Here is a 13,409-nt window from a genome sequence, read left to right on the forward strand (position 1 = left end):
AATACAATTTATCAATTAGTGTGACCTGGACCCAGATAAGTGGCAGGAAATGGATGGATGGACATAATTATTGCTAAAACTGACACTTAACCACAGATGGGGGATGGCCTTCCCAGCTACTGTAGCTGCAGCAGTGACGGTGTTTGCTGCAGGTCTGATGGTGCTGACTGAAACTCCACAAAACAGGGTTAAACAGCAAAATCCACTCTCGCACCAGTCTCACTTGTTTATATTGTCCAAGGAAACACAAAGAGGAAATTTGATGCTAAAAAGACTGTAAATGTGGCAGATATCCACTTGATGTGACTAACTCAGACTGCTGAAGCCTCATATAAGCTTCACATCAACTTTTAAATGCTTTTTGATTTTTGCCCCAGCACTTAGACTGAAAGCATATTTGAAGGGGATCTTTTAATAGTCAGTACAATCAGGAGGAATGATTACAGTGAAAATAATTACTGCTACTGTAGTAGGGATTTGCAGAGGGCCCAGTATTTGTATTTGTATCTGTATTTGTTGAGGCAGCAAAATTATTTGTATTTGTATTCGAATAAAAGTGGGAAGAGGACTAAAATTACTGTTTTGTTTTCATTACGCTTTTAAATTTTAGAAAGTGTCAGTAGCTCCAGGAGTGATGTTCATATCAGGATGTGCGTCATGCAGCAGGTGGATGTGACTCCCCTCATTGAGACCTGCTGATAGACGTAACAGCGGAGCAGAGCAGAGACACAGAGAGATGTAACCGACCTGCATGCTAGTATTTGACTTTTTTTTTCTTCCCGAAAACAAATAATTTAAAAAATATTTGTATGAAACAAATATTCGTAAGAAACCCACTATTTGTGCTTTGCCGAATAACGTATTTGTATTAAGGGACACCCATATACTGTAGGCATCTTTATGTCTGAAATCAGTGTTTATTTCAACTCTGGAGAAAAAATACAACTTGTTATTACACCTTCACACTGTACAAGTTAGTTTTTTTAAAAAAATCACTTCAAGTCCTGTATTTACATTGTTCTGGCGCCCATTTACACAATCACAAAGATTTCATTTTCTACTTCACATCATTGCTCGATGCTCTCGTAGACTTGGAATCTGTACTGGATACCATTCTCCTCCTGCAGTTCCTGTGGCACTCCTGGGAACCTGTAGGAGAAACCAGCCATCTTGTTAATGTTAAAAGGTTTTAAGGGCAGTCTCACACCTTGAGGGATGTTATTGAAAAAGACATTTGGTGAATTTTAAATATGTTTGTATTTGCATTCAAAAAAGCTGCAGGGAAAATGAGGCTTTATGATGAAGTAAATCAGATTTAAGGCTTCTACTTCATTAAAACTTAGGTCTTATTTTCCCCTTGTTTGGAAAGAAAACAAATGCAAACAATAAAGTTACGACCCAAACTGATATCTGATATATCATATCATATATGTAATCTGTGTTCCCAGATCTTTACTTGGTAGGTACAATATTACCATAACTGAAATGATGGCCAAAACTACAAAAGATTGAAGTTATAATAAACCTGATTATCCTTTATAAGGGGCACAACAATGAGTAGAATATGCATGCTGGTCTTACTCTGGCAGTAGACGATATTTGTCCAGGCTGATTTCAGGGAGGAATGTGTCACACTCAAACTGCTTCAGGATTTGTGTGACAAAGAGTCTCCTAGTCCCCGGGCTCTCCATCAACTCCTGGGTAGCCCACAGGAACCAAACATAATTACAAAAAGAAGAACGGTGAGTGAATGCAAAAGTATGTTATTTCAGCTCATGACCCATTACTGACAGTTGCAAACAGTCTCACAGGAAAATTGAATATTATTGGTTAGTATTTGCCATTGTCAATCTCAATACATCAAGACTTGTGTTCTATGTTGTACCTTGTATAGAGAGCTGCCTCCTATAACCCAGACCTGGTCAGCCCGGTCCGCTAGCTCAGTGTCAAGCAGCCTGAGAGCTGAGCTGAAATCTGCAGCCAGGTGGTGGGCTCCTGCAGGGGGCTCTCTGGAAAACAACCAACACTCAACATCAGCTGTTTCCTACAACAGTGTAACACTGATACAAACCAACATCTTGCTTTATCACAACATTTTAGGCTGCATTCACACATCATCTGAATGGAGGGGCAGTGCGTTTACGCCAAACGGCAACAACCAAGGCTTCATATTGAAGCCAATGTGGAAGTACCTTATAGTGCAATACCACTGACAGTTTCTAGGTGCTGACTCCAATAGACTCCCATTCAAAAAGCGTCGATTTCTCTCATGAAATACTAAGTCAATACAATTTTCAACCAGCCATTATGGTCTTAATCGCTGAATTTGGGTCTCTAATAAGTGTGCTGGTGGTCATTTTGGAAATTATTGCTCCATTATTAAGATTTGAAGACTTATAGTAGCTTTGATGTCTGCCGTGTGGGTGTTGATTCACAGCTGTGATTGACATTTGGTTCACCTGCTGCTCTCCTGGACTCAGGGACTCACACCAAGTCTGACCGTTCTCACAATATTTCGGTAAGTTCAGGGATTTTCCTGCATAGAGAATTGCGGAGGTGGCTGCCTCAAAATCAGGGTCCCCACAGATGCTTAGAAAGTCTTAAAATATATTTTAAGTATTTTTGTATTTCAGCTGTCATGCTTTCAGATATTTCTGCTCACTTGTAAGATTAAGTTGACTGGAAAGTCCTCCTTCCCAACAAATGGAGGAATAGCACTCCATGGTTTTATAGAAATGTGATTGACTCAACAGATGTTGAGATCATTTCAAATCCACAATTACCTCTATTTGCTGTTTAAATCAAATGTTTGATTGTGGGGTTGTCAATGATGTAAACAATGAAGTCTAAATGTAGCACTAGTGGTAGCCGACTCACCTGGAGGTTATGTAGCCTCATTGAAATTGTGCTCCTTGAAATGTTTCAGCAGATTAAAGAGAGACTGACAAACACAGGTATCAACGACCAACTATCTATATATCTCTCTCAGCTGAAAATATTGGTACCCTTCCACCTTTTTGGGAAAAAAACAACAACTTTTTTTTGTGTCACCACCAACTCCTGAGAAAAATATCTGGCTCTTTAGCTGCTAAATGCTCCACTAGGTGCACCTGTTAGTCTCTGACTGTGTGTGTCTGCTATTTGGTGCTGAGCAGGTAGTGTATAGTAGGTTTATTAGAGCTTTCTTACTGAAAAGTCATTGGTAATGAGCGCACTGAACCGAAACTGTATATTTATGAGCCAAATAACCATGACAATGAGCTGAAAGGAGCTAAAAAGCTAAAAAAGATAATCCTCTACGGGTTTGTCACTATGAGTGACACATTACACACATTATTATAAAAATATTCATTAGTGCAGCTTTAAAATGTCAAAAATACCATGTACTGTATGTTCATGCCTAAATTCTTGCAATCTTTTTGAAAAGATCTATTCAAAGATGCAGAGAGACTTTTTGGTCTATACCATTTCTAACATAAGGGATGGGAGCAGTCTCTTTCAATGCCTCATCAGTTACCAACGGTAACTGATGGTCAACATGATGCCAAAACGGTAGACATGCATTTGATTGTCCACCAATAAAACAGCCTGTTTGTAAGTATCATCAGAGGATGCTGGGGTGAAAGTGTCTCATTCAGCTACATTATCTACAGCGCTCTATTCTTTTTACTACATCTCTTGCATGCTCCGTTTCTTATCAGATGTGAATGCTATCGACTAAGAATGTAACAAATGAATTACAGTTAACAACTTTTAAAAATGAACACAGGATTAACCTCTACACTCAGCACTTGAAGTTGAAATGTCTTGGGTGTCAGATAATGACAAAAAAAAGAAAGTGGTGAAGCTGTGAATTAGTGAGCTACAGTAGATTTGATGACCAGCAGGAAATACTCTTTTGCAGAGTATTTGATCTGCTGGAGCTTTGACAGTCACTAGAAGCACATTCTATCCTTTGTAAAAGTTTGGTAGCTGCATTGTCGTTGAGCTAGCGGCTCTGCTACGAGAGGTGTGTGTGTGTCTGTGACGGAGTGTCAGTATGTAGCTGTAGCTTTTGTTGTCTATCATCAGAGGCACAAACTGAGGCTACAGTGTTGTGATATTTATACTGGGTCCGCTGGACTATATGCATTATGAAATGACAATTGTGCATCTCCATTGAAAAAACAAACAAACAACTGTATTCAGATTTCATCTACCTGGGCGGGCCACGCAAGTAGAACTTATGTATGGGAAACACTGGCATTAACTGGTTGGTGACATACTTGAGCTCCCTGCTGAGGACGATGTTGATCCTGTTATTCAAAGGTCTGTTCTTCTCTGGGATGGAAAACCACGTCTTCCTGCCCATGATCACCACATTCTGCTTTCCTGTAGGACAGTAAGAGCAGATCAACACCTAACACACACCAGCTGACATACAACCATGAACATACTAAGGATATGGAAGTCTGAACTTAAAATATTGAGACAGTTGGAATCTTTTCCTGTAAATGTAAACAAACAGTGTTTTCTTCTTTACTCCAAATATTAATTTCTTAAATTCATCCCGACATGTGTGAGCCTGAATCCGATCTGAAAAATGTGTGAGTGAATATCAACGTTTCATTATCGGCGCCTCAAAACTAAACTCATGATCCAGTTAATGCTGAATAAACCTGAACTCTGACAACAAATGTAAAACCTCAGTTATCTCCACTTACAAGAAACGGAAGAGGACTGAATGACCAAAAATACAATACTAGAGTCATCTAGTCATCTTTAAAACAGCATGTATACTATGTTCTTACTTATGTAGTACTCTCTCGCTAATATAGAAGCTGATATGCGAGGTAAAACATATTCTGATCCATCCTGCCCAGTAGCTCCAAAAGTGAAGGAGACACACTGTAAAATAGTGACAAGTATTCATCCAGTCAGTGGAACTGATTCTTCAAGCTTTTTGTTTCATGCCGTACTAAAAGGTTTTGGTTTGACATACAAAGCTGAATTTAATAAAATTCCAAATTTAATTTGAATGATATTCTCATATAAAAACAAACATAGTCAATTTAATAATTGAATTTTGAATGTGGACAAATACAAACTCCACTGTTGCAAATGGTGGGATGTTTTTCTTCAGTCACACTTTTCATAAGTCCAAAGTCAGTTTCTTACAACTTTTGTTGTCATGGCAATAGTTAACCTTTTATAACCACACGTCCCTTGCTGTAACTTCTATCTGCTTTGCACTGATGACACTTGCTTACTGCTGTTGACGTCATGGTCTACAACTTTTCCATTATAGTGCATATTCTTATTTCTCACCTCACTTCATGGTATCATGTTCTTAGTACAGCCATTGGAATATAATAACGTTACCAAACATGTTCATCTGTGAGAGACAAATCAAACTTTGACTGTTTGACTTTAACAGACATACGTTACCTTCCACAGATGACGTCGCTGTCATCTTTCGGAAATGTTTGAATTCGTTACTATAAAAGAAGAACATATTAACTTACATCAATTGAAGACAAAACTGATAGATTAGCAGTGCTCCCAGATGTGCGCGTTGCCAGATGTACGATAAATACCGTATTTGTATAATAATTTGCCCTCTGGACGATGTACGGTCAATAACGCCAAAAGTCCCGTTATGTTCGATAATTTGACCATTTTGTGACTATTTGTATTTGTGCAGGGCAACCTGTACTAATACTAATGCTGCCTTCCAGTGCCGTGGGAAATTAAAATCTTACAGTGCAGAGGAAAGATGCAATTGGACAGTAGCCTAGATGTCTTGAGAAACATGTAAACATCACACTGTCTAAATAGTTTCGAACATGCCTGATTTTTCTCCGATATGTCTCCTTTGATAAGGTATTTTACATTAGTAAATTCGAAATGTTTTTTGAGTCGCATTTGTGACCACGCATCTTCAAAGTGGGACTTTACGGCGCGTCCGTGAACGCAGCACGTGTTTTCTGAAATTACACACTTATGCCTATTTGTTCTCTTCGTTATAACTCGGGTACGATCATTTTGAGCCTCTGCTACTATACTTTAACATTTCCCATCTGGCAACACTGTGCTCCGCTGCTGAACCTCGCATTCATGCTTTTTATAGTTTCCACATGAACTCAATGAATCAAACCGTCTGTAAACAGGACTTACCTGAGTCTGACTGGATGCCAGGGCAGGTTTCCACTCTTGCCGATGCCCAGGTCAGGACACACTGCCACGATACCGTTCAGGATGCGGGACATTGCGACAATTGGACAATCCTCTGGACTTCTGTTGTGTGTGATATCCTGGCACCTTCCCGCCAGCCTCTTCTTCTTCTTCAGCTAACAGTCACGTCGTTACGTTACTGCCATCTAGTGGCGGTTAAATAACTCCTTCAATGTCGATTTACTTCTAAGGGAGAAAATGCTTCCAACATTTGATAACTACTAAAATTCACAGTATACATTCTCCTCTGGTCATAGTCAGGATTTTTGAGAAAAACTCAGTAAACCATGGCTTGTTGTACTTGACCTGGGTCCTTGTGGGGATGCAATGATGTCTGCATACTCATCCAGATCAGCTGATGTCACTCGTCTCAAAACGTCCCAGTCAGTGCAGTCCAGGCAGGACTGTAGATTTTCAGTGGCCTCCCATCTTTTCACAATTCTCACTACAGGCTTTGCATATTTAGGGCCCGAGCTTAAAGGGTGAGGGCCCTTTTGTATTTCGTGTTTGTTTCTTTCTTTCTTTATTAGGGCCTGAGCACTGAATATTTTAGGTGAGAATGTTCTATGACTTGCAGAGTCTTGTTCATGTAAATAGAGCGAAAACACACAGACAAGTTATTTAGGTTTTATAAATGTTTATATTTTTTAAATAATGTTGAAACTGTGTAATATTCACTGCACTCACAGAGAGGGAAAAGCAGAAAACTATCAAAGGTGGTATGATTGTTATTGTAAACCGCAACACCGCAGTTTAAGATTGAAGAATTAAAGTATTAGACATAGAGATATGGCCAATGTTATCACTGCAGTCTGAACTATGCATCACTCTCTTGTCATTGTGATTAAGATAAGCACAAATCCAAGCTGAAGTGCGGTTGTCCCACCATAGAATAGTTGATTAACAACCCAAGATGTTACATTTTTGTTAAATGTTTTGACTCCTTTCCAAGTACTTTTGCACATCACATTTTGCAAAAACATGTTTTCTAACATTATATGCAATTTTTATTTTTTAATTATAGTTTTGTAGCTTACCCATGATGTGTATCTTGAGCTCCACAACCACATTTTCACTTGTTTATTTGTGTTTATTCTGGTCTCCAAAACTGTAATGTTTTTCACAAAAAAGTTGCTGTGTTCTCCCTTCATGAAACAGTTGTGTATGGAGTCACTACTACAGGAGTCTTCACAATGCTTTGTGAAATTATTTGAATTACATATAACATCCTCTTCATGTTCATTAACACTAGAATGTTTTTCTTTTATTCACTGATAAGTACATACAAATATAGACAATATGGACATACTAACAAATACAAAGGCAACAGGAGATGATATTTCTTCTGGTTTACTAAACATAAAAGGACACAGATAGGTAACAGGGGACAGAATGTGAAGAAGAAAGAAAAATATTAAAAGAAATAAAAAATAAATAAGCAGAGGGTGTGATCTGTTTGGGTTTGGGTGCATTTCAGGCGAGGTTTGTAGGATGAGTTTGGTTTAGTATCATTATTATAAAACACTAGAATGTAACTTAAACTGTGAAGAGGTTGTTTGATATTGTTAGTAGAGAACCTTTTCATCCTATATGTTGCTCATGTAACCAGACAAAAATACAACAGATTTCATATTTTTAATAGTGTTATTTTGAGACTTCATGCAATCAACTGTGGTTGTTTTTACAGCAGACTTCACATAGCAAAAAGTAAGAATCCACTAAAAGTGGTATAATTAAAGGGATCATCATAAACACCGTAGCCTGACCAAAGAACCAGATAGATCACATCTCCCTTTTCCAGTTGAAGAACAAATCCATTAGACACATTGACAAAAGCAATGTCATCATTTGCATCATGAGCTATATGAATTATATTGTTATTGTGATACAGTTTAATACCTATTAAGGCTAAAGGCCGTGTTTCAAACCCATTGAATCTGAAGTAGTAGGTTCCTCTGACTGGGGCTGTAAAGAAACCTGCAACAAAGGAGGAATTCAGTCCATTAATTGATTTTATCAGGCTTTATAAGTGTTTGTTGTTGCCAAGTACGTGTATGTTAGACTGTGTTAGAAATCTGATCAAGGAGTCAATTCAGTGAAAACACAAACCAAACCAAATACAAGTGAGAACTATCAAAGCTTTCACAGAAAGAACCCATTAGAGTAAAAAACCTGCCAAATAGAATAAAAATAGCTACATAATACATTAAAACATGTGCAAACTATGTAAAAGAGAAATGGCATCATGTATATCCCAGGATAGTATACTTTATCTGAAAGAGCTTCATAAGAGCTTCCAACCCAGAACTAGCCTGCTAAGAAGACAAGAAATACAAAGAAAAAAAACTGGCGAGACAGGCAATTTAAAGAGAGATATTCCACACTTGGACAACTAAGGATGCAATAAAAGTTATGTATGAAAAGGCAATTTAAAAACAAAAAGATAAGTTAGATCATAAATCTATAAGAGTGTGTAATAATTCAAATAAAAAAATTTTAAAAAAGTAGGTGAGAGAGGTGTACGTACCTGTAGTTGGGTCATAAGCCTGGCCGACGTTGGTAAGAATTCTACTGAACTTAAGTGTCATGTCAGTACTGAAGGGTCCAACATATCCTGCGTCAGTAAGGCCGACAGAAAACGCCACCTTCGGTTGTTCTGTGTGAATGTGGAAGACACACATAGAGAGAATATTTTCCTCTCACATCAGTAACAGCTGCAAAATGTCACCTCTGCCTCATTTAATAACCTGCTGCACAGAGGATGACCCTCGATTTACTGTTGCCATTCTCCATAATACGACATTTTGACTTTTATGATAACGATATAAACAGCTCACCTGCATTCTCTCTCTTGAGCTCCTCCACCTCGTTTTCATTGGAGCTCATTCTGGCCTCCAGCACTGTGAACACATTCATCATTTTTATTGTAAAGGAGGTCAACTACATTACTGGAAGTTGAAATACCTGTATGTGTATATCTAATAAACTGGCAGCTTACCAGTGTTCTTCCTCTTGAGCTCCTCCACCATGTTTTCAGCAGTGTTCAATCTGGCCTCCAAAACTGTGAACACATTCTTGTTACTATCATAAAAGGTTTTCACTGCTGTTTATTGTGGCCTCCAAAACTGTAACATTTTTCACAAAGAGTTTAATTATGAACCTTTTATTAGGATCTCACTAAATATATTTATATTTCAAACATACAATGCTATTTTTGCTTTTTATGGATTTTTGTAGCTCATCTGTGCTCTGTGATGTTTAAAGTTTTCCCACCAAAACATTATTAATGAAACTTACCCTTTATATTTTCTCATTGCTAACATAATATACTCAATTTAATTTTCACACTTTGATTTTTTTAAGCTCACCGCTGTTCTCTCTCTGGAGCTCCTTGACCAAATTTTCACTGGCGTTCAATCTGGTCTCCAAAACTGTGAAAACATTTAAAACTCTTATTATAAAGTAGGACTATGATCTGCAGTTTCACATTTTTCTTTGATCACTATTTAAACCTACCTGTGCTCTTATTTTCTGTTGCTGTTACTCTGGCTAGAAGAGCTGCATTAGAGGAGGAAATAAATTAAGATTAACATCCACATGTAAAATCTCATCAATAAGTTAAACAGCAAGTTAAACTTGTTCCTGCTAAATGGACTTCACATCTGATAGACTTTAAAACAACAACATGTTTTCTAACTTAAAATGTCATTTTTTTTAATTCATTCATATTTTTTTTACCTGTGTTCTCTCTCTCGAGCTCCTCCACTTTGTTGTCACTGGTGTTTATTCTGGCCTCCAAAACTGTGAATACATTTTTTTTACCAAAAGGTTCATTTTGAATCTTAGATATTAATCTCAGTAAACATCTTAAAGATATTGTTACATTTAACTCTTGTGCTTGACAGGAAAAACATCACAAACATGAATGAATTATATATAATTTAATAAAATGTAAATATCTACCTGCATTCTTGTTTTCACTGGCTGTCAGTCTGGTCTGTATGGCTGGAATAAAAGTAAATTAGTCCTGAAAGTAATGAATATGTGAACATTGCATCAACGTGTTTATCACTATGTGAATGAACCTGTATTCTCTTGCTCCAGCTTCCTCAGCTCCAGACTGTGTTGGATCACCATGTCTCTCAGCTCTTTCAGCTCAGCCCAGATATCAGGGGAGATGTTAGTCTGATCGCTGGTTGCTTTAACACTCAGGATCTCATTCTGATCATCTGTCTGAGTGACATCATTCTCTGTCAGCCCTCCACTCTCACCCTGAGCCCTCATCCAGTACAGACAGAGCAGCAACGCCAGAAAAGCTGCAGCATGCCTCATTGTGAAATATCACCTCTTTAGACAGCAAGATGCAGTCTGACACGTCTCGCTCAGTTCCCGTCTTTATATACATGTAAAACAGGTCAAAGAACTGCTGTATGAGAATGAAACAGGTGTCTGATAACAAATATAAAAATAGCACCAAAGATCCTTGAACAGTGAACTGAGTTTAAAGCAAACAACAAGTTAGAATGATGTTCTTTCCTTCAATATAACAACATTAAAGGACAGGTTCACAATCTTTCAAGTCTCTTTTAAAACAACAGTCAGGTGCCCTTATGAACATTAAAATGTTCCTGTTCATACTGACCATTAGAAAATCACTTCAAAATACACTTATAATGTAAGTAATAGGGGCCAAATCCTCAAGCCTCCTTCTGTACAGAAATATTTTTAAAAGTGTATCTGAAGCTAAAATGAAGCTGCTGTCAAAATAAGTCAAATCAAGCAGGAATTTGATGCTAAAAAGACTGTAAATGTGTCAGATATACACTTGATATGACTAACTTAGACTGCTGAAGCCTCATATAAGCTTCACATCAACTTTTAAATACATTTTTGCACAAAATGACTTTTGGCCCCCATCACTTACAGTGAAAGCACATTTGAAGGATCTTTTAATATCCAGTATGAACAGGAGGAATGCATACAGCGAGGAAAACCTCCTTAAGTGTTCATATAGACACCTGACTGTTGTTTTAAGATGTCGAATGATCATCAGATCCTCATCAGAACTAAACAGCTGATAAGTGGGATTTCAGTCTCTGATCTTTTTGTGTGTATGGGTTGGTTTTCCCATATATATATATTGTATGACTTTTTTTATAAACTATGCAAAACATTTTTTGGGGTGAAGACATTCTCATGTCTGAGTCTCACGGAGGAAAAAGCAGAAATCGACTGAAGGTAGTACGATCATAGGTATCATCCCATATACCATGGTCTGCAGGTAAAACCATGTAGACCACATCCCCCTTTTCCAGCTGTAGAACCAATGCATTAGTAACACTGATATAGCCATGTTCATCATTGTCCGTCTTTCCCATGCAGACAATGTGAAGTAGTAGGCTCCTCTGACTGGGGCTGTGAGGATACTTGCATCTTCCTTAAGTTCAGTAGGCTGTTGCTTCTCGATGCTTTGGTCAGGCTACTGTAGGTGGGTTTCTCTAATCTGAAGGAATTGTTGCTCAGTAACATCACATTACCCAGTGCCTGTATAGTCTGTATAGGTTGAGATAATGTTCATAGAGAGTGATATAACTGATCACCTCAAAACAGACCAAAAAATTATCAAAGCCTTTTCAGAACATATAATTTTCTTGTTTTTTTGAAACCAAACGGAAATATCTGTGCAAAAGTTTTGAAAAGGTTTTACAAAACTGCATAAAAGAGAAGCTCACTTCACCTCCAGAACCTTATCAGTCACTGAGTGAAATGGATTTGCACAGCACAATATCACACACATGTCTCAATGTTGGCAAAGCACCAATGACCTGGCTCAAAATGGGTGGAATCTCAGAGAAGCCAATATAAAGAGAAATTTCTCCTCCTCAGACAACCAAGTGTGCAGCTGGAGCCATAGTGAGGAAAAAGCAATTACAGAAGATTACAGAAGATCTAACAAGACAATTATAATGAATTCATTATATAATAATAGTTCATTTGTGTGTGTAGGAGAAAGAGGTGAGTAGCTGTAGTTGGACTGTAGGCCTGACCAAGGTTAAAGAAGACTTTACTGAATTTAAATGTACTGTCAGTACTGAAGGGTCCAACATGTCCTGCGTCAGTAAGACCAAGTGAGAACGCCACCTTCGGTCGGTCTGTGTGAATGTAGGAAGATGCACATTGAGGCAAACTTACCTCAACAAACAGTTCATGAATAAAGTACATTTTGCCTCTTTTATAGCGCTAGTTAATAGTATTCCTAGATATATTTTTCCTTTTTGTACAGAACATGGAGCTGCTGCGAGGCGGTTTATTACCCTGGGTGAAGTTACTCTTTAACAATGATATGAGCAGCTTACCTGCCTTCTCTCTCTTGCTCTTGCTGTTCCTCAGTTTTTTACATTTCCAGAGTGAGTGAAGGAATCAGGAGAGAGAAGACAGAAGTGAGGAAGAATTGCAGAATGTAAAAGTGTTGAAAGAAAAACAAGGAGAAAGTAAAAAAGACACAACTGATTCAAGACTGAAAAAAAACAGTTTAAGGAGGAAAGAGAAACACATAGAAGCAGCCTTGGTTCAAAGCAGGAAAACTGGTAAGAAACTTACAGCCGTATATAGATAAATTACTGTTCTGGCACATTATCCAAATGTAAACTAAAGGACATCCTAACAAACAACAGTCAAAGCACATATTTGAAACCTTATATAAAAGGCAGATCCTTTAATACAGGTACTAACAGCACACAACAACTCTATTACCATGATGTTTTCACAAGCTGTTAAAAGGTTGAAATAGGTGAGACGCCAGCAAAAAATCTCTGTGTAAATATTGAAGTACTTGGGAGACTATTTTCCTGTTCCTGACAAGCATGTTTGGAAAAAACTGAAAATGACACATCGCAGCTCAGTGGATGTTTCTTACTGTTTCAAACCTTGAAGATGTTCTGACTAGAAGTAGAAGTAGCAGAAAAGTACTGTATATATCAGAAAAACATCCAGTGGCAAATAATCACAATTCATTTTGTTCTTTTTTGGTTGGAAAAATGTATATTAAAGGATCCTACAAAGTTGAGTTTTTATTCAGTGACATCTCAATTAGTTATTTCAACCAAAACATGTTCTGAAATACAGCAAATGGAGTCCAAGCATTTATACATATTTTTGCAGGTTAGTTTCTTTTAAGATAAGACTGTAGCAGCTGG

At 37.7% G+C, this 13,409-nt stretch overlaps 2 protein-coding genes across 2 annotated transcripts; both read right to left on the reverse strand.

Moving 5' to 3' along the window:
* Positions 1-897: 897 nt before the first annotated feature.
* dhfr (dihydrofolate reductase) lies at positions 898-6,331 on the reverse strand. Its single transcript, XM_067600391.1, has 6 exons — positions 6,157-6,331; positions 5,428-5,477; positions 4,266-4,371; positions 1,886-2,009; positions 1,582-1,697; positions 898-1,149 (listed from the first exon to the last, which is right to left on the reverse strand). The coding sequence occupies exons 1-6, from the start codon at positions 6,246-6,248 to the stop codon at positions 1,068-1,070; spliced, it is 570 nt and encodes a 189-aa protein (XP_067456492.1). The 5' UTR covers positions 6,249-6,331; the 3' UTR covers positions 898-1,067.
* Positions 6,332-6,911: 580 nt separating this feature from the next.
* LOC137171980 (uncharacterized) lies at positions 6,912-10,564 on the reverse strand. The gene is made up of 9 exons (XM_067576222.1): positions 10,299-10,564; positions 10,177-10,218; positions 9,952-10,014; positions 9,730-9,771; positions 9,582-9,644; positions 9,212-9,274; positions 9,051-9,113; positions 8,741-8,869; positions 6,912-8,190 (listed from the first exon to the last, which is right to left on the reverse strand). Exons 1-9 carry the CDS (start codon positions 10,543-10,545, stop codon positions 7,907-7,909), a joined length of 996 nt encoding a protein of 331 aa, XP_067432323.1. The 5' UTR covers positions 10,546-10,564; the 3' UTR covers positions 6,912-7,906.
* Between the last annotated feature and the right edge of the window lie 2,845 nt (positions 10,565-13,409).

This window comes from Thunnus thynnus, chromosome 2, assembly GCF_963924715.1.
Source record: "Thunnus thynnus chromosome 2, fThuThy2.1, whole genome shotgun sequence".
NCBI classification, from domain to species: Eukaryota; Metazoa; Chordata; class Actinopteri; order Scombriformes; family Scombridae; genus Thunnus; species Thunnus thynnus.

Coding starts and splice junctions, on each gene's coding strand:
- dhfr (XM_067600391.1), bottom strand. CDS start 6,248: ATGTCCCGCATCCTGAACGGTATCGTGGCAGTGTGTCCTGACCTGGGC. Junction 1,698..1,885: donor GAGGCAGCTCTCTATACAAG/GTACAACATAGA, acceptor TGGGCTACCCAG/GAGTTGATGGAGAGCCCGGG. Junction 1,150..1,581: donor AAATATCGTCTACTGCCAGA/GTAAGACCAGCA, acceptor TTTCTCCTACAG/GTTCCCAGGAGTGCCACAGG.
- LOC137171980 (XM_067576222.1), bottom strand. CDS start 10,545: ATGAGGCATGCTGCAGCTTTTCTGGCGTTGCTGCTCTGTCTGTACTGG. Junction 9,645..9,729: donor AACAGAAAATAAGAGCACAG/GTAGGTTTAAAT, acceptor ATGTTTTCACAG/TTTTGGAGACCAGATTGAAC. Junction 9,275..9,581: donor GCTCCAGAGAGAGAACAGCG/GTGAGCTTAAAA, acceptor ATGTGTTCACAG/TTTTGGAGGCCAGATTGAAC.